A 24,194-nucleotide genomic window follows, 5' to 3' on the forward strand; every position below is an offset into this window, starting at 1 on the left:
AAAACGGGAATGAAAAAAATAGTGAATTTCAGTTATTTAATTAAACGGGAATAAATCGCTAAAAGCAACCAGCAAACCGAAGCGAGCGTGTTAGAGAGGCATTTATTACGCATTTAATTTCGGGTTTATGTGTATTCTGATTTTTGATGATTTCTTTGAGGAAATAAAAAAAAATATTTTGAAAATAAAAAAGATGTAAATCTGGTAGTTTAAAGTCGTGCATTTGTATGATTGTTACCTTACTAAAACTGCAAAACGATGAATGTCCGATTTTGTGCCTTCAAACAGTGTGGCGCACCGTCGCGCGTCGGGCGCGGCGCGGCGAAGTGAATGGAGACTCAAGTTACACAGCACAAACAGGTAAGCCAGTACTTGATAAGAAACAGACTTAGTAATTTTTGTGCAGTTTGCGCCAACAGAATTTGATAACTGATTAAAGTATATATACCTACTAAAATAAGACCCAACTCTACCGTTTAAAAAATCAAAACATTTAAGTTTTGCGACATAGACACCATTTGATAAGCAGAAGCAATATCATTTAACTAAAACGCTGTTTTGTTATTCTTTGGTATAACGGTACTAAAATACGACCCAACTCTACCGTTTAAAAAATCAAAACATTTAAGTTTTGCGACATAGACACCATTTGATACCTAAGCAGAAGCAATAAATCATTTAACTAAAACGCTGTTTTGTTATTCTTTGGTACAACGGTTACCTACTTAGCAATCTCTACATTGCCTATTTCATTACAAATTACGACACACATTCGATGTTAGTGTTTGAGACAACTTTTTCGCAAGTTTGTCAATTTCTATTGGCGCATACTACATTATGTTAATATAAGAAATAACTCATTGAACCTCCCGTGTTTTAACAATGATAAACCTCTGAGCGATTTTTAAACAAACTTTTAAAAAGATTGTCAAAATACTTCATCATAAAATACATTATAATTGCAAAGCGAAAGGTATCTCACAATAAATTATGCAACATTACAGTTAAATGGAACTTTGATTAGACGAATAAAAGCTCATCTATGAAAAGTTTTGGATACAGTAAGTCGTAGCAGAAAATATTTTAGCAACTACGAAATATAAAAAAAATAACAAAATAAAAACAATAGACTATCCTCAAGGACTAGTTGGCAAAAAAAAGTTCAAATCTTCATGTACCAAAATTGACTTTTCACTTATTAAATTATTTTTAATTTTTATGGAATAATAAAATTAGTACTTGAAGGATACTTACTCCATTGTGCAAACAAATCCCTTTTTCAGGAACAAATCACTTGCATTATGAAATGACTATAAAGTAAAACCGCGTTAAATAATTATCAAAAGCCCAAAATTGGGGAGTCGTCTCTACTTTTGCCAACCCGTTCTTGTCATCCTTAACTTTTTTAACTCACTAAACTCTAGAATTAGCCTATAATCACTTCACAATCACAGCTAAAAGCCTAGCTCTCAAACAAATCACTTCCATGGACACAGCTAGTAGTATGGGCTACACAATATGTCCGCCTTTCGCATCGCCTCGGCATATCGACCGCATGGCTCGGCACCGCACATGCGCACTTTTGCAAATTCGAGTAGGAGTTGCCAGCTTGGGACTTTTACCCCGATATTGGACCAAATATACACGAATATTGAAAAAAATATACTTACGCAGTCATTTTTGCTTCACTTAAATTAAACAAACTTAGTGGTTTTTTATAAATGCACTTTTTAAAGTTAGTAATCTTAGAATTGACATTTCTAATTCACTCATACAAAACTTAGCTAAACATGTCATAATTTACATTTCTAGACTAATGCTATGCTAGATCTTATCTTATCATTAAACATTATGCTGCTAAAACTTATAACTGATTTAATTATAGACAATTTATTATATTAGATAATGAATATTTCATTGATTTGTGATGAATGAATTATCATGTGTAGTAGATATAACCTGTAAAAGTCGTCTCTACATACTACATACATAACTATAGGGACATTATATTTCAAATATTATGTAGTAGTTTCAATTTAGTAAGATGTTATCATTATTTTAATAAAATTTGTAATTAACTACAACCTGAAATTACTTGGCAATAAATTTATCTTTAGGGGTAAAAATATTTAAATGTGTCAACATAGGTCAGCTTGTTCAGCTGTGAGTCCCGAAAACTTAATTTAAATACAGCCTGAAAGCTACAGGTGGTATCGGGAATTCGAATTTCAGTATCGTGAAATAGAACATGCTAATAATGTGTAAAGTGAATTTGTGCCAATTTATATTCAGTATGAAAATAATAGCTGTGCTTTTGCTGACTCAAGTGAAACTTTTTAATTTGTATTTTAATTCGTTTGTTATTTTTTTCCATGTAGGTAGTTATTCAGTTCACATTTTCATGTCGTGGAAACTTGTTCAATATGGCTATGGTAACTCATGGTAACTCTGTTCTAACTTTGAATAATTTATATTTAACTACAAAATTAAATAATATGTAAGTACCATCCTAGACTGCATCTCACATAACATCAAGTATGATTACGGTCAAATAACTGCCTAGTTCTGCATAAGATTTTTTTTTTACCATTGTATTATGTGACTGTGTATTAAATGATGATATATTTTATTATATTAATAACTTCGCAGTTAAAAAGGTGTATTATCATTTAATAAATAATAGCTTTATTTCTAAGAAGTAGTCAGACATAACATTTTCAGCGGCTTCTGCACTAAGCTCACGCTTGTATCGCAGCTGCCAAATAACACAACTCTAAAAAGTAAATAACAGTAGCAGTCGGACAAACAGTTTTACTTTTATGCTAGTGGCAAAATGATATCTAAGGTAATATTAAACATTGCTTGTAAATATTATACATATTATATTATGCAATTTTGTAAGAGTAATTTATAAGTATATCTTGTTTATTATATCTGATACTTACTTATTTAGGGCTCAACTATCGGCCAACTAAAAGTCGGTGGTTTGCGCCTAGGCTGGGCTTAATGTATGACCCTAAACTTTTTAATCCTCGATTATTCGATTATGTGCGATCTAACGAAATGTTACATTAGTTTACTGGTAATCAGTATTTATTTTGTGTGTTTACATTACCAAGAAAATTATACAGCAATAATAATTATATCTTAGCTGATTAAATAATTCATATTTTAGCTAAATTAGATACCCCATGAAGGGAGAATAAAAAATATATGTGCGAGGGTCCTCTTTCTTAAGAATATGATGAGCAGATGACAATTGATCACTCTTATCATTTCTTGAGAAAGAGAATTCAAGCAAATGCAACGTAAAAAACCGTACGCTATTAAAAAGTAAAAGACGATGCTAGTGTCAATAAACCTCACAACTTCAAACATTAATAAGACAAGAGAAGAAGACAGAAGAAATCACTTGCTAAAATCCCCCTTCTCAAGAAGATGACAAGAAGTTTATTATCACTCTTGTCGTTTCCTTGAAAAAGGGGATTAAAGCGAGTGCAACTTTAGGAAGAACGAAACATAAATGGAGAAACAGTACGTGAAGATTTTCAAAAGAGAAAACAGAATATGTCACTGCAAGGATCCCCCTTCTCAAGAAGATGACAAGAAGTTTCCTATCATTCTTGACCTTTTCTTGAGGTAGGGGTTTCAAGCGAGTACAGCTATAGGAAGAACGAAACTTAAATTGAGTGTTTTAAGCAGAAAAAGGCTGGTACATGACCACAATCACACTTCATGTTAAAAAGTGACATGCAGCGTAGGATGGTGCATACCTTACCTGTATGTGCATATTGACTCTGCCCTTGATTATGGCCGGGTCATCCGCCGACCGAATGATCCCGACATCGTCAAGTCGAGAGTGAATAGTGCTCAGGAAAGACGGTAGCAGAAAGATTGTTCCTTTTATTATTATTTATTTAGTTAAAAATTAATTCTTTTTCTAAAGAATGCTTATTTCTATAAACAATTTTAACCCTACCAACTTAACTTAAAAAGAAGATAGAAGACACTACTTGCAAAAATCTCCTTTCTCAAGAAGATGACAAGAAGTTTATTATCACACTTGTCGTTTCCTTGAGTTAGGGGATTCAAGCGAGTGCATCTTAAACGAAACATAAATGAAGAATGAAACACCACACGTGCAACATAGAAGACAGAAGATATCACTTGCTACGATCCCCATTCTCAAGAAGATGACAAGAAGTTTACTATCATTCTTGCCTTTTTCTTGAAATAGGGGGTTCTAGCAGGCGCATCAGAAAAATGAAACAAATGAAAAATGATACAAACCTCACACTAAAATTGTCTTTCAAAGGGTGATTTCCATAGTGCTGATCGGCCCTTAAAAATTTGTTATACTATTTTTATGTGGGTAACTATAATATTTTTTGTAAGTACTATCGTCCACAGTGTTAACTATCCATTTATCTCTGCTCTCGCTCTAATCAAATGGTGATTATTCGCGATAGATTGAGACGATATGACCGGCAATGGATAGTTAACACTGTTGCCGATAGTACCTAATGTATGTTCCTTCTTAAAGTCAAATGAAGAGAGAAGAAAGAAGACAACTCTTGCAATAATCTCCCTTCTCAAGAAGATGACAAGAAGTTTATTATCACACTTGTCGTTTCCTTGAGCTAGGGGATTCAAGCGAGTTCATCTTTAAGAAGAACGAAATGAAGAATTACTGCAGCAAGAGAACTACCAAGATGAAGTAAAGAAGATATCACTTGCACGTATCCTCTTTCTCAAGAAGATGACAAGAAGTTTGTTGTCTTTCTTGTCATCTACTTGAGGAAGCGGATCCAGGCGAGCTCGCACACTACAACGAAGGAAATTATCACTGATTAGGAAAATGTACGAGTATATTTCTATGTTGTCTAAATTGACTACACCGTTCTAATTTTAAGCTCATAACAGACTTATCAACTGGGAAAGGGATCAACACCGTATCGCCTTTCGCGAGCTGTCATCGCCTTTAGCGCGCTGTCAATCGCGAGTATAGATGACCCACGCTGAACTGTCCCACCAAACTCAATGACAGAGGGGCGCTACCATCGCTATAATTATGGTTTCCAACATGGCAAAAATCGGAACCAGCGATCCGGTATTGACGGTGGCGCCCCACTGTCAATGTCAGGGATAGGACAGTTCAGTAGTTTGGAACTATAGAGGCGTTTACAGTGCGGATAAATGTGTGTTGCAAATGGAGTTTCATACAGAATACTGACCGCCTCAAGTTGATACGGTTACGATCCCTTTCCAGGTTGATAAATGTACTGTCCTTTAAACTTGCACCAAATGTGCTCACTTGCAAAGATTTCTCTTTCTCAAGAAGATGATAAGAGGTTTTTTTATGTCACTCCTATCATCTTTCTGAGTTGGACATTTAAGCAAGTTCCGACAATCGAAGAACGGATACTTTTTTTTACCAAATGTGTTACTATACAGTTAAAATTTCAATGAAGAAGAACGCGTGAGAAGACAGAAGACAAAACTTGCAAGGATTTCCTTTCTCAAGAAGATGACAAGAAGTTTTACTATCATTCTTGTCATCTACTTGAGAAAGGGGATTCGAGCGAGTTCAACAACAAAACCAGCAAACCAGATTACCTACCTATGTATTTTTATGCACCTATCTAAACTTAGTTGTAGTAACTATTATATTTAATATTGTGTTTGCTTTTATTAAATAATTTGTTATTGTTACAAAATTATTCATGAATTGTGTATCTTTATAAGATTTTTTTTTTCTTATACAAAGTTAAACACCGTTTAGTATGGAAATGTCATTATTTGAAATTGCTGTTCAACACGCAACTTTTTACAATAAACTCAAAAGCGCAGTGCGGAAGCCGATCTTAAGCGGACAAAATCATACAAACAAAAACTTAATCTTAGATTACATAGGCAGTTTTAGTAAAAAATTAGGTACCTACCATCAATGTATTTTCAAGAGAATTAACGTTCTCGATGTTGATTTAATTTCAATTTTATAGTTGTCACGTAGACCACAATTGCATTTAAAGGCGCAGTCAGATTTTTATTTAGGTGGAAAACAAGAAAAAAACTACGATTCAATACGTTGACACCAAAATAAAATGGTAGAGCAGGGGTCCCTTGAGAATTTGCCTATTCTTATAGGCCACTAATCTTCCAAATAACTAAATTTCCAAACACTTACAGTTCGGGCGACGGGCAAGCAGTACAACGAGCAAGAGCAACTACTACAGCAGCTGCAACTATTGGAGGACTAGCCACTACTAGAGAAGTAGCAACCCCTGGAGGAATGGTCACTACTAAAGGGATGGCAACTACTGGAGCAGCGACAACTTTTGGAGAGTGGCAACTACTAGAATAACAGCAACTCCTGGAGGTGTAACCATTACTACAGAAGCGCTACCAGGAAAACGGCAATCGCTAGAGCAGTGGCAACCATTAAAGAAGAGACAACTACTGGGGCAATGGCAACTACTGGAGTAGTGGCAACTGCTGGAAGGAGTGGCAGCTATGCACGTCCCTTGGATGCGGCCTCGTAGAAGAAGAAGATATTAAGGTACGAAGGTTGATTTCCGAGAGAATTTAGCAATCTTGCCTTTTATCACATGATTGCCGGGTTCTATTGGCAACGACCGACCTTATTATGTATATGACGTACTTATTGTATTTTTCTTTTTATATGATATGTATTTTATGTATTATATGTCCATATACAGGGTGTCACTTTAAGTTAGAATCAAACAAAAATTATTGATTCTACTACTCAACTGCAACATATATTCTACAAAAAAAATATTCGAATTCTCAAAAAAAAAATTACGTCCCCATACTAATTCACTGATTACTGATGACAATTTGTATGGCAAGGTTAATTTCTTTTTGTAAAATTTAAATATGAAATCCCTTGGGGAAAGTTGTTGTATTTGGACCGTAGAATTAAAACTTTTTGTTTGATCTAAAAACTAAAACTGATAAGCTGTATAAAATATTTTGATGCACCTTTCCTCCTATTTTTATTTTTTATTTTGAGTCGTTTTCTGAGAGAGTTTAGCAACTGCCCAAAACGACGGCAGCTTGTTGCCAGCCAAGGAGCGTCGAGACGGCTGTTTTAGACGTCGTTTCTTTTTACTTGATTGCCGCGTTCTATTGGATTCGTCTCTCGCTTACAAATGATACAGTTTGATCATTTATGGTGGCTTCTCCATTTTTAAGGGTTCATTTCCAACATATACTAGATCTTTAATCATCGTCATTATCAACTCAGTCCACCGTGGACCATACGCCTCCCCGTATTATCCAGATTGGTAGCGGTGTATTGCATCCAGTTCCTTTTTACAATCTTTATTAGGTCATTTGTCCACCTTGTGGGTAGATATCTTACTCTGCGCTAATACGTGGCCTCCATTCCGGTACCTGTCTGCCCAATCGTCTCTCTCTCCCTTTCTGTTCAACTTGCTGATCCATCAACCTATGTCAATTACTTTAATTCGTTTACTGATCTCCTCATTTAACATTCAGTCTTATAAAAAACATAACCCTCCTTCTGACGCAGTCGGGTAAAAACATCGAACACAGCTCTGTCCATACGGAACTATTCTTACCGCTTGTTCCCACCGCTGCAACTCCTGTGTAGCCAGGATCTACAGCTTGACCTTGACCGCCAATAAAAACCCAACCAGGTCAATGAAGGTCAAGTTTGTCCCGGGAAAAAGTTAAACTGTCATTGGACCCGCAACAAAATTAATCAGAAGAACATAGGAGGAGTTCGAAGTTAAGGTTCGACTTCCCTCCATTGCAAAGCGGGTAACAGGTGACAAACAAAAGTTTAATAACCTTTAAGAAAAGATATGCACCACGGACAATAAATATAAAATAACGGGGACCTATCTTATGAGCAATTAACTAGTTGCCTGCCAATAATATTTTTCAGAAAATCGCTTAAGCACGAAATTTTTTCCTTGTTGCGACAAGTTCGGTGTAATAAATTGCAGAAACAGATATTATTGAATTAAGCATTATGTCACGTTCATTTTTCTAAAGATCACACTCCCACAAGATATGATGGGCAGACTGCTCATGACTGACATCAGTGGAACAGCTCTTAGCTCTGTCCATAGCACACTGTGCTGAATTTCATGTTTAGGCACTGATCTGTCTTGAATAAACTGTTTACTACGTTACTTACTTTAACTGACTTAAATAAACTGTTTCATGAAAAACAATATGGGTTCACAAAAGGGAAAAGTACGACCGATGCAGGGGTTGCTCTTATCAAACACATTTTCGATGCTTGGCAGGAGAAAAAAGATGCTATTGGNTGAGAAGCCGTCAAATATTTAAATGGCGTTTCAGTATTCGGCCGTGAGCCCGACGTTTTTCGTACAGGACCGCACACGGTAAATTGTATGACAACTGCGTCGGAATAAAATTGACAATTACCAATAGTTAGGCTGGGTTGCACCATCTTACTTTAACTTTGACAAACGTCAAAAATCTGTCAAACTCCATACAAAAAGCACCGGTTATCGTTATAATTACGGTCAAAGTTAGGTGGTGCAACTCAGCCTTAGTGTGCGGTCTTGCAAACGCACGACAGACGTCCTGCTGGAAACGTTTAATTTGAAAGAACCCTAACTTTATATGCCCCAGCTCTATAGCTCTTTATTATCAATGGATTTGTACACCAAAGGTTTGAAGTATCGAGTGGGTTGTACTCGACGGGCTTGAACCACGGGCTGCAGATCCTGAACCAGAGTAGGCAGATGGTCATCAAGTGCTGGACCAAACGCAAGAGCAAGGAGTGGATGCAGTGTTTGAAGACCATCGCCAATCAGACTGGTAAGTCTAACTTTCTACTGCTGCTCTTTTGAAATGAAGATCATTCACCGTTAAATTAATGTTATGAAGTAAACGTTATGGTTTACGTACTATCGGCAACAGTATAACCTACCCATTGCCGGTTGTGTCGTCTCGTTCTATCGCAAAGAATCACCATTTGATGAGAACGAGAGCAAAAACGGAAATGTATAGTTAACAGTGTGACCGTGTGTATAGCCTGACCAGGAACATAAAAACCCTCGCCATGTTGCGGAAAACTAATGGTACTAATTTCTTTTAATGGCAACAGTAACTGAAAACTTCATTGACATGTCACCATGCATGTCAGTNCGCGTCTTAAGATCACATTCACAGTCAATGCCCTATCATACCAAGAGGTACAATGAGTGGGTCTGTGCCACCGTTATATTGTCTGCAGATAATGTATATTTTTACGTTCGTAAACTTGTTGTTTTATTTTATTTAACAATGATTCAACAGCATTTAATTCACTTAATTGCTTTCAACTAATTGGAGCTTTCTGTATTTTATTTGGTATCAAAATTTATCTATGTACGATGTAGTGTAACAGTTTTGGGGTTAGTTGTAACAAAATATTGGGGTATGATGTAACATCGTACATCTTTTTACAAAAAAGATGTATTATACAGTGTGAGTCACGTTAAAGTGTACATATGAAAATAGATGAAACTAGACCTATTTTTATCGACAAAAAAGAGGTCAAAAAATTTTTGAGTGTTTTTTTAAATTTTTTATAGAATTTTTTTCTTCCAATTACTTGTTGTAAAAAAAACTTAATAACTTTTAAACTAAGCGGTATATCCTGATAAAATAAAAACAGTAATAATGCTAAATAACAGACGATACTGAAAAAATACATAAAATACCCAGAAAATGCCAACAAATAATAAAAAATGACACTTTTTGAAAAACATCTGCTTAAAAATTCGTATTTTTTTGGTTATTTGATAAATTTCTCAAGAAGATGCCCCTATAACAGGTGGTTTTTATTACTTTGTATTATTCTCTATCGTATTATCTTTGTAAAACCAAAAATCGCATGTCTCTATCCCTATCACAACATTTGCTATGATCGTTTGAACAAAGGCCTGCCACAACATTATTCTCCGCTACAGGTAGAGACAATTTTAATTGTAACTAAAATGCTTATTTTACTTCGAAATTTTTTGTTTTTATTTGAAATCTAACTTGTCTTTATCAAAATTACAAATCTAGAGCCATTTTCAGTTTCGTTGTTAACGAAGCGTTGAATGGCGCGCCCGGAGAGGCTTAGTTCAAACGATCATTGCAAACGTTGTGATAGGGATAGAGACATGCGATTTTTGGTTTTACGAAGATAATACGATAGAGAATAATACAAAGTAATAAAAACTTTCGGTTATAGGGGCATTTTTTGGAGAAATTTATCAAATAACCAATAAAACACGAATTTTAAAGCAGATTTTTTTCAAAAAGTATAATTTTTTATTATTTGTTGGCCTTTTTTGTGTATTTTATGTATTTTTTTAGTATCGCCTGTTATTTAGCATTACTACTGTTTTTGTTTTATCAGGATATACCGCTTAGTTTAAAAGTTATTACGTTTTCTTTACAATAAGTAATTGGAAGAAAAAAAATTCTTTAAAAAAATAAAAAAAATCTCAAAAAATTTTTGACCTCTTTTTTGTCGATAAAAATAGGTCTTGTTTTATCTATTTTCATATGTACACTTTAACGTGACTCACACTGTATAAAGACAGAGCGGACAATACAAAGTCTTACTATATAATCTGTGATATTAAAGTGCCTAATTAATAAATAAGTAGCTAAGTTAGTATTGAAGTAAGTAATAATAGTAAAAGTATATTAAGTTTAATTATTAAATAGGAGAAACATCTTATATACGTAGCTCATTAATTTTGTTAAGCAAAGCATACGGAAGTGCTTTGTTTTTAACAATATACAGTGTGAGTCACGTTAAAGTGTACATATGAAAATAGATGAAACTAGACCTATTTTTATCGACAAAAAAGAGGTCAAAAATTTTTTGAGATTTTTTTTTAATTTTTTATAGAATTTTTTTTCTTCCAATTACTTATTGTAAAGAAAACGTAATAACTTTTAAACTAAGCGGTATATCCTGATAAAATAAAAACAGTAATAATGCTAAATAACAGGCAATACTAAAAAAATACATACAATACACAAAAAATGCCAACAAGTAATAAATAATGATACTTTTTTAAAAAAACCTGCTTAAAAATTCGTGTTTTTTTGGTTATTTGATAAATTTCTCCAAAAAATGCCCCTATAACAGGTAGTTTTTATTGTTGTGTATTATTCTCTATCGTATTACCTTTGTAAAACCAAAAGTTGCATGTCTCTATCCCTATCACAACATTTGCTATGATCGTTTGAACTAAGCCTCTCCGGGCGCGCCATTCAACGCTTCGTTGACAACGAAACTGAAAATGGCTCTAGATTTGTAATTTTGATAAAGACAAGTTAGATTTCAAGTAAAAACAAAAGATTTTGAAGTAAAATAAGCATTTTAGTTAAAATTAAAATTNGGTGACTGAGTTTGTTCCGGCGTTTCTTCTCAGCACTTGCCATATGTTTGTCTCGAAGCGCTGGTAGGGCCCAAAAGATAAGGAGACATGTAAAGTGCCCCATAAGGGCTACCTTTTTCTTTTTTTATTATTTTCTATTGACGTTCATAAGTGCCACTTGTGGTCTAAACTGAATAAATATTTTTGATTTTGATTTTGATTTTGATTTTGATTTGATTTTGATCTTTTAAATTCATTATTTCTTTCTGATAACATCACTTCGCCCCATTTGAACACGAACGAGTATCATGTGTAATTGAAAATCGTTTTCTGAGAGAGCATAGCAATCGCCAAAACGACGGCAGCGTGTTGTATGACGGCCTTGTCGAGACGGCTGTTATCAAACGTCGTTTATTATTTAACGCGGTTGCCAGATTCTATTAGTTACGACTCTTTTTCTCTCTACAGTCGACTTCCGAGAGAACTTTGCAATCTTGCCCTCACACACATCGACCCCGGGTCGAATTATTACTTGCAGTTTACGAGATTACCGAATTCTATTGGGGTCGACTGTCTCTTTAAATTTTAAATGATATAGTCCAATAATGGTGCAAGCCCCCCGTTTCCCCCCTCTTCTTCGTCGTCGAGTTCTGTGAGTAAACTTTATCATCATTTTGTAGTTTCGGGAATGCCTATCTTGATACATGTCGCCTGGAATGTGAATGGGAATGTTATTTGTGATCGCATGAGCTTCGCTGTGAATGCTTGCATGTTTTTTTTTTATTTATATGACCAGCTAACTAATAGGCCTCGATTAAAAAAGTTCTTCAAATGAAATGAAATCAAATTAGTTTATTGCAATTGTAGGTAGGTACAAAATATCATACATTGATGGGTCTTTTTATATAAACAATAATACTGTAAAGTTTTTTCAAAATCATGTTAACATGTATAACAAACATGTTTGTTATACATGTTAACATCCAAACATCCACACAAACTTTCGCATTTATAATATTAAGTAGGAAATAGGATAGGATATTAGTAGGAGTAGGATAGTAGGATAGGATATTAGTAGGAGTAGGATAGTAGGATAGGATAGCGGGAAGTAGGATTATAATATTACGAGAAAAGTAGGAATAGTAGGATATTCATATAATCATAAGATTTAAAAAAAAATGAATGGGAGATTCGAAGTGTGGATTTTAAAAAGAATTTCAACCTCATAAAAATCGACTGCCTAAGAGGCTCAGAAGGTGCTCTGACATCAAATCATCAAATCACGTCTTGTCATAATATGAAGGTGCTGGAGGAGCTGGTGGTGCCACAAGGTAAGTGATCTTTTGGACATCAAATCATCAAATCACGTGATGCGTGTCGTTTCATAATATGAAGGGGCTGGAGAAGCTGGTGGTGACACAAGGTAAGTGATCTTTTGGACATCAAATCATCAAATCACATGATGCGTGTCGTTTCATAATATGAAGGTGCTGGAGAAGCTGGTGGTGACACAAGGTAAGTGATCTTTTGCAGGACTTTCTGGAGAATCACCCAATTGCTGCGGCGTAGAGCGGTGGGATTAATCCCGTGTCTAAAACTTAAGAGTCCGCTAGTTTTATTGCTATTACGTCACGGTACAACAATTTCATGCTTTACGTGATACGGACTAAATAAAAAAATTACATCGATGTGTCAGTCATTCAACACAATCAATCAGCTGTTACAAGTGACGATTGAGTGATGGTTATTTCAAGCTATACTTCAAGTCAAACAGCATAACATTGCAAGATTGGAAGACACACTTCGTGTTTTAGGGTAAGTATGACGTTGGAATATCTGCATTGCACATACGTTTATGCAAAGATAGAGGTGCTATTCATAAGAGGACTTTATGTGCAACTGCAACCCTTTATAGAACAGCATCTTTACACGTCACAAGTTACTACGGATTTCAATAGGGGCAGATTTTTCTGTTCGGTTTGGTTGATGGTAGGGCTTGTTCTAAATCCGCCTGGCTAGCTACCACGATCTTACCTAAGTCTGTCGCCATAACAATAGTGTTAACAGCATCGTTGTGTTCCGGCAGTTAGAGGTGAGATAGCCAGTTCCTCCGTGGTTGAGGATGCCGGGTGAAGCTCGCTTCCACCTTCGGCCTGATGATCACTTACCATGAAGTGAGATACAGGCCAAAAGCTTCCCCGTTGGGGATAAAAAAGTAATAGTTACAATACAATTTATTTATTATCATTGAAGGGTAAACAACTCTACCGTTCCTATGGTATGACTTTGGAAGCTGCTGCAGCGCTTCGTGCCGCAAATTGACGACGGAAGCTTTTAAAACACCGTGCCCTATTTTTATTTTGGTAAAGGTTTATATGAAGGTAACATGATAAAGGTAAAGTTTGATAAAGGTAACAGACAGGTAAATCACATAATTAACGGGCCACATAAAAAACTACAGCATACTTTACATTTATGAGAATATTTTCAATGGTACGAGGAATGGAGACAAAAATAAAATAAGTGAATAGGTAGGTATATACCTTAACGATAGATTGCCCGGTGACGTGAGGATGTCCTACCGTAAGGTCAGTCATTTATTCATAATAACCTGCAAGTACATTTCCGCGAGTCCTTCCAATAGCACAGTGACTTATAGCTTGATGAGTGCGATGTGCTTACCAAAGGCAGTGCAATATTCGGCCGGCGTTAACACGTTGGGCGCCTAGCAGCTCACCGGTGATCCTCGAACATTATAATTTCTATAGTGTCTAGTGTCTCAAAGAAATAAGTAAGTAATATCAGTAATTTATAAATGCTTGAAAATTAGTTTTTTTTAAGTAATTAAGGTTTATTTTAATAAGAAACTTAAGTTAATTTAGCCATTAGGACATTATTTTATTTAAATTGCAGATTATTAAGAACAAATAAAAAGGATGAAATCTCTGCAGTCTCTCTTCACAGCCGACCACAACCGTTTTGGTGTCCCAGTGTATCGAAATAAGTTGCGCGGGCGCACGCACATATGTATAATAAGTTAATTTCATTATTAATATTATGTAGAATAAGTTAATTTCGTTATTAATATTATATGTAGAATAAGTTAATTTCATTATTAATATTATGTAGAATAAGTTAATTAAGACAAATCTATTTAATATTTTATATTTATTATTAGTATTTGCGTCTTTGAGCATTTCAGACGACAGTGCCGCTGCCCTGGACCTGATAGAAATGATGTTAGCAAGGATGCTGCGTGTAAACAGCGCCAAATAGATATTGATGATGGGTGGGTCCTCGATGCTACGTGTAACTAGCGCCAAATAGATATTGATATTCCCGATCCTGCGTGTTTACTAGCGCCAAATAGATATTGAAGCTGGGTAGGCTCTCGATGCTGCGTGTAAACAGCGCCAAATAGATATTGATGCTGGATAGGCTCTCGAATGAATTCTGAATTCGATCCTGCGTGTCACTAGCGCCAAATAGATATTGAAGCTGGGTAGGCTATCGATGTAAATGGCGCCAAATAGATATTGAAGCTGGGTGGGCTCTCGATGCTGCGTGTAAACAGCGCCAAATAGATATTGAAGCTGGGTGGGCTCTCGATCCTACGTGTCACTAGCGCCAAATAGATATTGAAGCTGGGTAGGCTCTCGATGCTGCGTGTAAACAGCGCCAAATAGATATTGATGCTGAATGGGCTCTCGATCCTGCGTGCCACTAGCGCCAAATAGATATTGAAGCTGGGGTAGGCTATCGATGTAAATGGCGCCAAATAGATATTGATGCTGGGTGGGCTCTCGATGCTACGTGTAAACAGCGCCAAATAGATATTGATGCTGGGTGGGCTCTCGATGCTGCGTGTAAACAGCGCCAAATAGATATTGATGCTGGGTGGGCTCTCGCTCCTGCGTGTCTAAGGGCCAAATAGATATTGAAGCTGGGTGGGCTCTCGATGCTACGTGTAAATAGCGCCAAATAGATATTGACGCTGGGGTGGGCTCTCGATGTAAATGGCGCCAAATAGATATTGAAGCTGGATGGGCTCTCGATGCTGCGTGTAAACAGCGCCAAATAGATATTGATGCTGGGTGGGCTCTCGATGCTGCGTGTAAACAGCGCCAAATAGATATTGATGCTAAATGGGCTCTTGATGCTGGGTGAGTTCTCGATGCTACGTGTACATAACTAGCGCCAAATAGATATTGATACTGGAAGGGCTCTCGATGCTGGTGTGTAAGAATGTACTCTTATATAGTTAATTTGAATGAAAAACGATATATACAAACATGACATATACCTACATAAGCATGTTTTTCTAATTAGATACTTCTGTTAGGTACCTATTGTACCTTCGCGTGGATTTCTTTAATGATTTGGGCTTGACCCTCGGTCAATCAAATAATTGTTGAACGTGAAAAAGTTTCCGACTGTTTATTTAATCATAATTATAATCATTTATTTATTGCTTCATAAGTGCACATAGGTGATGATAAAAAGTGATCTCTCCGGAATGAGGTTTAGTTTGTGTGATTATTATCATTTGTTTTTACTTTGTGGCATCACTGGCATCGTGGTGTTGTGAACTGTGTGGTGATAATGATTTTTTAATATGCAATAGTGCTAAAAAGAAAAGTTTTCACAGTGATTATCTCGTGTACTGTATATTGTTCAGTGAATCAAATAAGAATGTGATTTAAGTGAAAACCGACTGAAGAATCGACACATGTTATTGAAACTTATACTATAGGTACTCGTACCTTACCACGACTGATTGAACCAGAAAAAAGAATATAATATTTTGGCATGAGCTAAGTGTACCTATGTACGAGTACGACTCAAGAATTAGAAACTTTGGACTCGTTGGATGCCACCTGATTTATCCGATGACTGGACGACTCTACTACGATATTAGAAAAACAGAACAGATGCAGGTCATAATACCCACATTAATGACTACATTTTACTGAAAAAATATTGTCACAGACAACGAAACTAAAGTTTATCTACTCGGCTTTGAATCTGAAAGAAAAAGAATAATTGGTTGAATGAACCTTTCCCTTTGAAGATTTTCTGACGAAAGACTCCATGACAAACCTTAAACGCATGTTCAAAATTGGTTAAAAATTACATTTCTATACTTATGTCAATTTAAACAGGTGTTCAACGCGCATGTTTGAAATAAGGCCCTAAGTGTACCTCAATAGTGAGTGTGTGAAATAAGTGAGTTTATTGATTTTATAATATTTGGTGGTATTTTATAATCAGGAACTCCAAAGAGCGAAATAGTGTGTATTCCTCAGTGATTAGTGAGTGTGTGTTAAGTGAGTTCAGTGATTACTTGGGTTAGTATCGTAAATGAAATTGGTATTGAAAAGATCCAAAAACTTTCAGTCGCTTTGTTATAATTTGTAAATTCACAAGTTTTCCATATTATGATTTCTTAGATTTAAAATACCGCTTTACTATATTTACGTAAATCTAATAACTATTCAAAAAACATACTTTTATACCTATGTCGTGCTTTACCTACGGAAGAACTCAAGTCCTACATGACACTGGGCAATCTATCGTTTATTCGTCCAAGATGGTTGCATTATGAAGTTTTAATAGGTGTTATTTTACAGTTCTCTTTTTTTTGCAAAATATGTGGTCGTTAATTAACTAAGGTAAATGGTTTTGATGAAGGTAACACTCATGATTTAGGTAAGTAAAATAATGAGTCAATAACAAAGGTAACGATTTTGATAAAGGTAACTTTATGCAGGTTAGGTAATTAGGTATGGTTTTGATAAAGGTAACGAAGGTAAGTACAGTTTTTTTTTTAACTTTATACGGGTAAAATCCGTATAAAGATTAATTTGTGGTTCATTTTTGAATTTCGATAAAAAACGGTGTCAGTCAAAATTTATTTTTACAAAAAAAAATTAAATACATTACGGTTTTATACATTTTATAAACAAATACTAACGGTTTTGGTATTAGGTACTAATGTTTTTTACAAACATTGCGGTTTTTTCTTTAAGTTTTAAATTAGGTATTGGTAATTTAAGGTAATTATTTGGTTTTTCTTTCAGATCTTCTATGGGGCCTTCCTATTGGGGACTTGGAGAGCACGGGGGCGGCCTACCTATGGGCGTACCCAGGGGGGGGCAAGGAGGGTGCAGCTGCCCCCCCTGGAAGTCGCTTTAAAAAAACTAAGTCAAACTATCTGACCTAAAAAAATTGACTTGCCCCCCCTATGCCAGAAGCTGGGTACGCCCATGGGCCTACCTATTGGGGAGCTCAAGACAACTGCTGAAAAGACAATGATTTCGGTGAGGGAGCACCAGGTATGATATTTTTAAGCGCCATTTTATTATCTACACGCAAAACTTTTGCTAATTATAACAAGATGTTTTCAGAAAATTCGCATTCTTGAGTGGCGACCACGAGCCGGAGGACGAAGTGTGGATAGGCCTCCCACTAGGTGGACCGACGATCTGGAGAATGTTGCAGAAGGTGCCTGGATGCGGGCGGCGAAGGACCGGTCTTTGTGGAAAACCTTGGGGGAGACCTTTATCTAGCAGTGGACGTCTTTCGGCTGAAACGAACGAACGAAACGCAACACTGTCGACGGTATGAAGAAATAAGAAGAGATAAGTTGAAGAAGTTCCTGAGGTGATGAGAAGACTGGTGGACACGATGAGGATTTCATGGTAAGTCCCTTTTTAGTTGTCGTTAGCTTTAGGTACACTAGGTACAACGAGTAGGCAGACTGACAGACAGATTGTATTAGAGGGATGATAAAAGCCTGTACCCAAAATAGAGATTTTTTCGACTTCCAACTTTTACGGACTGTCTTCTTCCTGCACTCGACGACTCCCAGCATCTTACCTGACAACACAAGTATACAATGCAATTTGCTACCTTTTTGAAAGGTATGTAAAATTATATTAACGCCTGATCATAGACAGAGTGCATTTTATTTCCCGGAAAAACTTTGCAGGCAAAATATTACAAGGCGATTTTATTTTGCAAAATTGTCCTCATGGGTAATTTTACGGTATTTTATTGTAACATTTTTTTTTGTTTAAAATGATTGGATTAAAGTCCAATCATTTTAAATCATTTTAAATCACAGTTATAATAATATTCGTGGTTGACTTTTACAACTTCACATTTCTGAACGTTATGCAATATGCCAAAATGCATCTGACTTTGTTGACGTTTGTTTAAATTGTATGCAGATGTAAAAAACAGTTTTTCTTTAAATTTAAATATCAACTTTTTTGTATGTTGAATAAAATATTTTTTTGAGTTTTTTAAATACCTATTACATTACAAGTAGTAATGGCAATTGGTATAAAATAGACTAATAACAGCTAATAATTTGTGTACAGTTCAAAAATCATGTGTGAAGTTTTGTTTGAAAATGTTTTCAAGGCCTGACTGATTAATACCGTACGTCACTTTTTTTTTAATCAATCATGGTTTTACATCGGTCATCGAGGCAAACGCCTAAAAAACCTTGAGTAACCATTAGAGCATTGTAATTTGTATGAATCAAACAGGAACAAGTAGCTGGAGGCCTCTAAATGCTTGGAAGAAGTTGCTTCTTGCGATAATTAAAAAAAAACTCAACTGACATCTGCGTGTACGCTTCGAGAAAGCCTCGATCTAAGTTACGAAAACTAGTAAGTAAAGATTTCATTACTCAGTAATCCGCCGATGGTAATAAAAAACCTTGAAATACAGCCTTGTTCATTGAACCATGCACTGAAACGGCTAACTTGAAGATATCGCAATCTCGTGATTCTAAAGACGGTTGTCAATTGTTTTGTACGAATTGTGTGTGCGTTCTTTCTTAAATTGAAACAAAATACAATCGCGGCGAATGTAAATCCGATTCACTCATTTTAAACACAACTGTGATGGTGATGTGAATCGTCTATTTTTGACAAGTGCTAAAAAATAACTGAACCATTTACTAGTGATAACACTGATATCTTATCACAATAGATTATGTGCACAAGTGTTAAATTTGTACCATATAATGGAAAAAGCATTACTGAGAGTGTCAGCCGGACATGTCTAGACAGTAACTAATGGAACGAAAAGAATTAACATTGAGTTTTCATAATTTAATCAAACGAGGTACATAGCGATGGTTATTTGTGTTTTACTAGTGATAATTCGTGTTATATAAATGTGTTGTGTCGGTTACTTGCATCACTCTTCCTTGCAATAATCAGTGTTGTAGCAAAACAAGACTTTCCCAACTTTACTGAATTTAGTTCGATTATAATAAATAATGTTTTCAGTAATTAGAACTGGTTGCTTTTACAATCAAAAGTGGCAAATAAAATTGGTAACATCTTCATAGTACATTTCATCGTTCTATTAAAAAAAACATGAAATCAATTAGCTATTGTGTAATGATTTTAAAAGTATCAGTAAACTAGCAAAACTTGTTTTAAAACTAAATCATTCGAATACATAATATTACCTAATATTGTGTTGAAATATTAACAATTTTAGCATTTAGTGTTATAATTACAATTATAATTTTCTTATGGAAACCTTACGTCTTAGATGAGCAACTGTACGGATACACAAACTACGCGATGGACACTCCAACACCGACAGTGGCCGGAGACTGCATACCTGGCTTGTTCCAGCGTATGGACTCCTTATCCCCAGGAATGGACTCTGACTTCGATGAGAGTCTGGCGGTGCCTGATTCACTCTCCGTCATAGATGTGGATAAAACGGATAATAAAGAAACTGGCGATGATGGTAAGTGTAATATTTTTTAACAATTACTTACATTAAATAACACTTGTACTCAAAACTTTTTACTGGTAAATGGTGTGACATCACACAAGTTGTTTAAGATTTATTAAAAAAAAATAGTAGGTAGGTACTTAGGTATACTATGTATTAATATGTTTTCTAAACAAAAGCAGCCCCAGGCTATCTCTATTATATTACAATCCATGTATCTTTCATAATTTTTATACAATGATACATTATACCACAATAGTATAGAGTAGATAGAACTTTACAGAATCTAACTAGATAATTATTAGGTACTTTATCACATTATAGATTAAACTTGTTATCGTTTTTTAATAATATAAGTATTGTGATTCATCAAAAACAAACAATGTGAATACTCTGCTACAGAAAAATGTAAGATAAGATCCTATTTTTGATTGTGTTACACCACATAAATTTATGTTTTTGATAATAATTTTCTCAATGAAATGGGTCCATTTCATGTCCAATGTCTGGCAGTTCATGTTATTCTACTATGGAATAGTTGTAGCTATTACAAAATTTTTCAAGATAGAATGGAGGCTATCAAAATCCAAAAAACAACTACCTGCATTGTATTTTGATAGCTTTTTTAATGCGACCTTGTACCCGTGTAGTAGGTACTATTGTTTACTTAATTAATTATCACCATGGTCAGTGAACACATCAGCGAAGGTCTACAAAAATATTTAAGTTTTCATTGCATTCTATGTCATTTGGAAGTGCTTGGAAGAAGCCACGATCAAATTGTCCTAGATGTTATGATACTTTCACTGTATATTGATTACACTGTACGTTCTAATGCTTTTAAGAGCCTAGTTTAATTTCTAATAATGTTTTTTGTTGCAGGAGAAATAGCAACCTCCGTCCCATTCAAGCAGATCCACGAAACACCTATGAAATTCAATGCTGTGCATAGAAAAGTATTCATTCCCGGTGTGGAGATACGGGTCAAATTCGTCGAAAACGAAAGGAGTGTTACCACACACTTGCTTAATCCTAACCTGTGAGTATTATTTTATTTTTTACGCTTCGTACGTAATACGTAGGTAATTGTTTAGTATATTGACATTACTACACACTATCATGGTATTAAAGAAGACAGAAAATGTACATATTATGTTTTATTTAAGTACTAATTATTTTATTGTAACATAAATAATAGTCACGACTATCAGTCACACATTGTTTTAAAATTATTACATTCTTGTTAAATACAGTTTAAGGATAACATTCAATAATACATTGAAATTACTAATGCATGTTTACATCAATGACATTAAATGGTTGCAAATTATTAAGCTCAGAAAAATTTTCCTGACTACTTGCCTAATTATTCTAAAATAAAATACTTAATTATTATGCTTTTAAAGCTAATAATTATTTTCTCACCTTTAGTATATAAAAAAAAATATAAAATTAGTTAAATGATACCAGTAACGTATCCATATTCATATTTATTGAAAAGCCACTCTATTTCCAGATACACCATACATTTGCAACATGGTGACTTCACCTGGACGATCAAGAAGCGTTATAAACACATATTATACCTGCATCAGCAGCTGGCCTTATACAGAACGTCCCTCAACATACCTTTCCCAACCAAAACTCATAAATCCAGACGAGCTAGCTTCAAAAACACAGTCAGTACTGAGGAGAAAGCTGAGAAGATGGCGCTGCAGGCACTGCCTAGGAGTAACTCGAAGAAAAGGGACGGCAGACCTAGGAAGAGGAAAGGTGCTTTGCCCAGGTTAGTGAGAAATGTATCTTGTATAAAGCCCGGTCCGTGAGCACTTAGAATTTTGTCCAATGACCCCAAGCTACCCATCCTTATCGCTCGCGCGTAATTATGTTGCTATCGCGCTCGCACACTCACTGCGGGTGCCAGTCGCACAGTCGCGACAGCAATATAATTAATTACACGTGAGCTTTACCCTCGAAGATGACCCCACCTGTACCTCGTCAGTGCAACCTCGACCACGACAAGAGTGCCCGATTAAGAAGCATAGTTAACAGGATTTTGAACTCTATAATCTTTGATGAACGATTTAAAATCATTTATCTTTGTTTTCCCAGTTGCCTAGAAAAGTTAGGAATCTATTTTGAACAGTCCATGAGATTTCGAACTCTATGTTATTGACATAAGGTTGAAAATCATTTCTCATTGTTTGTCAGTATAATAATTTTATTTATATTTCACAGGTTTCCAAAGAAACCTGAAGTAATGATCACATACGAGGGGCTCCAGCTGCGGATGAAGCAACTTGAAGAATACATGTTCAACTTGCTAAACATATCAATTTATCGAAATCACCACGAAACGGTAAGTTTCAGTATTGTATAGCTAATACCCTAATCGCTATATCTATATTTTTATCGCTGTAATAAAACGCAGATCCCGTAATAAAACAAGTGTTTGAATGTAAAGGTTTTTTGTATGTTTATCAATGACGTCATTGCACGGATTTCCGTTCAAATATGAATATAACAAAAAACAATAAAACACCTTCAAGTTATGTGTTACCTAGGAGAAATAATATAAAATGTAAAATATTGGTGGCTGCACCAATGCTCTTTATTACCTTATCAATTTTTATGCTACTTATAGTAATTTATTTTTAATTACATTCGATATTAAACTAATCTAACTTGCCGTGTGGTTATGGGACAGCAGATTAAGATTACCCCCACTTTTCCAGTGGAAATCGCAAAGGGGTATAAAGGACTAATATACGAGTATCACGCCTCCTGAACCCTTGTGACTCTGCCCAATGTCGGAAGTGTATGCCAAACCTTCAATTTGCCTCTAGTACAGTGGTTCCCAAAGTTGTCTGGGCTACGACTCATCTAATACACGTTCCCCGACTCGGGACCCACCTATAGGAAATTTTGCCCGCTGACCATCGGTTGGATCGGTAGGGTGGTGTGTCGTTCTACAGGCAGGGCTCACTCAATGTTCGCTCGCGAGTCGCGAGACCCAGTGGTGGGTCGCGACCCATAGTTTGGGAAACCCTGCTCTAGTACATTAGAGGGTCTTGCTTGAAATCCGTTGGTCCTTGAAAGCCTACTCTAGGCTTAACCTGAATAGATTTAAGGTCAATTTTAACTGCCAGATTTTTTTCTTTACATAAAGAGAATCTTGTAACCCTTATAGTGCAGAACATATAAAAAAATCCATTGCTTTTCGACTTTATTATAAGGAAATAAAGTTCAAATTACGCCAATATATCCGCCAGTCCAAACTAAAATCATTGCAACTTCGTCTTTATTCCAACCAGGTAAAGTTCCTGGAAGTATCCAACCTGTCTTTCATCAGCGAGCTAGGCGACAAAGGGAAGGAGGGCATGATTGAGAAGCGAACCGGCTCCACTCAACCCGGCCAAGCTGGTTGTAACTGCTTCGGTATGCTGGGGAACACTGTCTGCGTCAGGTAAGCACCAACTTTACAGAACTTCATTCAATTGGATATTTAATTTTGCCATTACTCCCCAATAATTCTAAAGCACAACTTTTTCAAAAAGACACTTCATTCTGGTCTTAAAAACTTAATTAATTTTAAATTACCTGTAAATTAAGATTTGTGGTTGCATTGTAATTTATTTTTTAAGTTTAATTGAGTTGGCAAAATAGTGACGTCACTGGCTAGTATTGCCATACAAAATCTATGGGAGAATCTCGTTTTGACAGTTTTAAAAAGTACGTCAATGAGGGTTTTCGCGATTGTGAAATGCGCCAGATGGCAATACGTAGACGCGAGGTCCAAATGCTGCGTGATTGGTGGATTTTGACATATCTGTCAATGTCATCTGGCGGATTTTTCAATCGCGAAAACCCTCATTGATTGGTAGTGGTAAAAACCCTATCAGGGATTGGACACCAGTGCAGTCTATTTACTTTTTATGACCTGTCGAAACTCTGTTTCACTATAGAGTTTTGTCTAAAACCCTAATTAGTTAATTACATTGTGACGTCACAAATTTGTATTGCCATTACACAATC

General features: G+C 35.6%; 1 protein-coding gene and 1 long non-coding RNA gene across 3 annotated transcripts in view; both read left to right on the plus strand.

The window, feature by feature from the left end:
* Positions 1–311: 311 nt before the first annotated feature.
* Positions 312–17,891, plus strand: LOC114362286 (uncharacterized). 2 transcript variants are annotated; one of them, XR_003656663.1, is made up of 5 exons: positions 321–360; positions 1,005–1,061; positions 6,190–6,559; positions 17,471–17,725; positions 17,798–17,891. It is a non-coding gene; the product is annotated as an uncharacterized LOC114362286 (long non-coding RNA). The 2 variants fall into 2 exon arrangements; XR_003656664.1 differs by lacking the exon at positions 1,005–1,061 and having other exon boundaries at positions 312–360.
* A 1,206-nt stretch (positions 17,892–19,097) lies between these two features.
* Positions 19,098–24,194, plus strand: part of Pld (Phospholipase D) — a 29,956-nt gene continuing 24,859 nt past the window's right edge. The window contains exons 1-6 of the mRNA XM_028317493.1: positions 19,098–19,529; positions 19,968–20,171; positions 21,042–21,198; positions 21,676–21,945; positions 22,398–22,518; positions 23,474–23,625. Of these exons, the coding sequence (XP_028173294.1) occupies positions 19,481–19,529; positions 19,968–20,171; positions 21,042–21,198; positions 21,676–21,945; positions 22,398–22,518; positions 23,474–23,625 (953 nt within the window). The 5' untranslated portion in view covers positions 19,098–19,480. The remainder of the gene's footprint in view (positions 19,530–19,967; positions 20,172–21,041; positions 21,199–21,675; positions 21,946–22,397; positions 22,519–23,473; positions 23,626–24,194) is intronic.

The sequence above is a fragment of the Ostrinia furnacalis genome, unplaced genomic scaffold (assembly GCF_004193835.3).
Source record: "Ostrinia furnacalis isolate ACB-3 unplaced genomic scaffold, ASM419383v2 OfSCF0389, whole genome shotgun sequence".
NCBI classification, from domain to species: domain Eukaryota; kingdom Metazoa; phylum Arthropoda; class Insecta; order Lepidoptera; family Crambidae; genus Ostrinia; species Ostrinia furnacalis.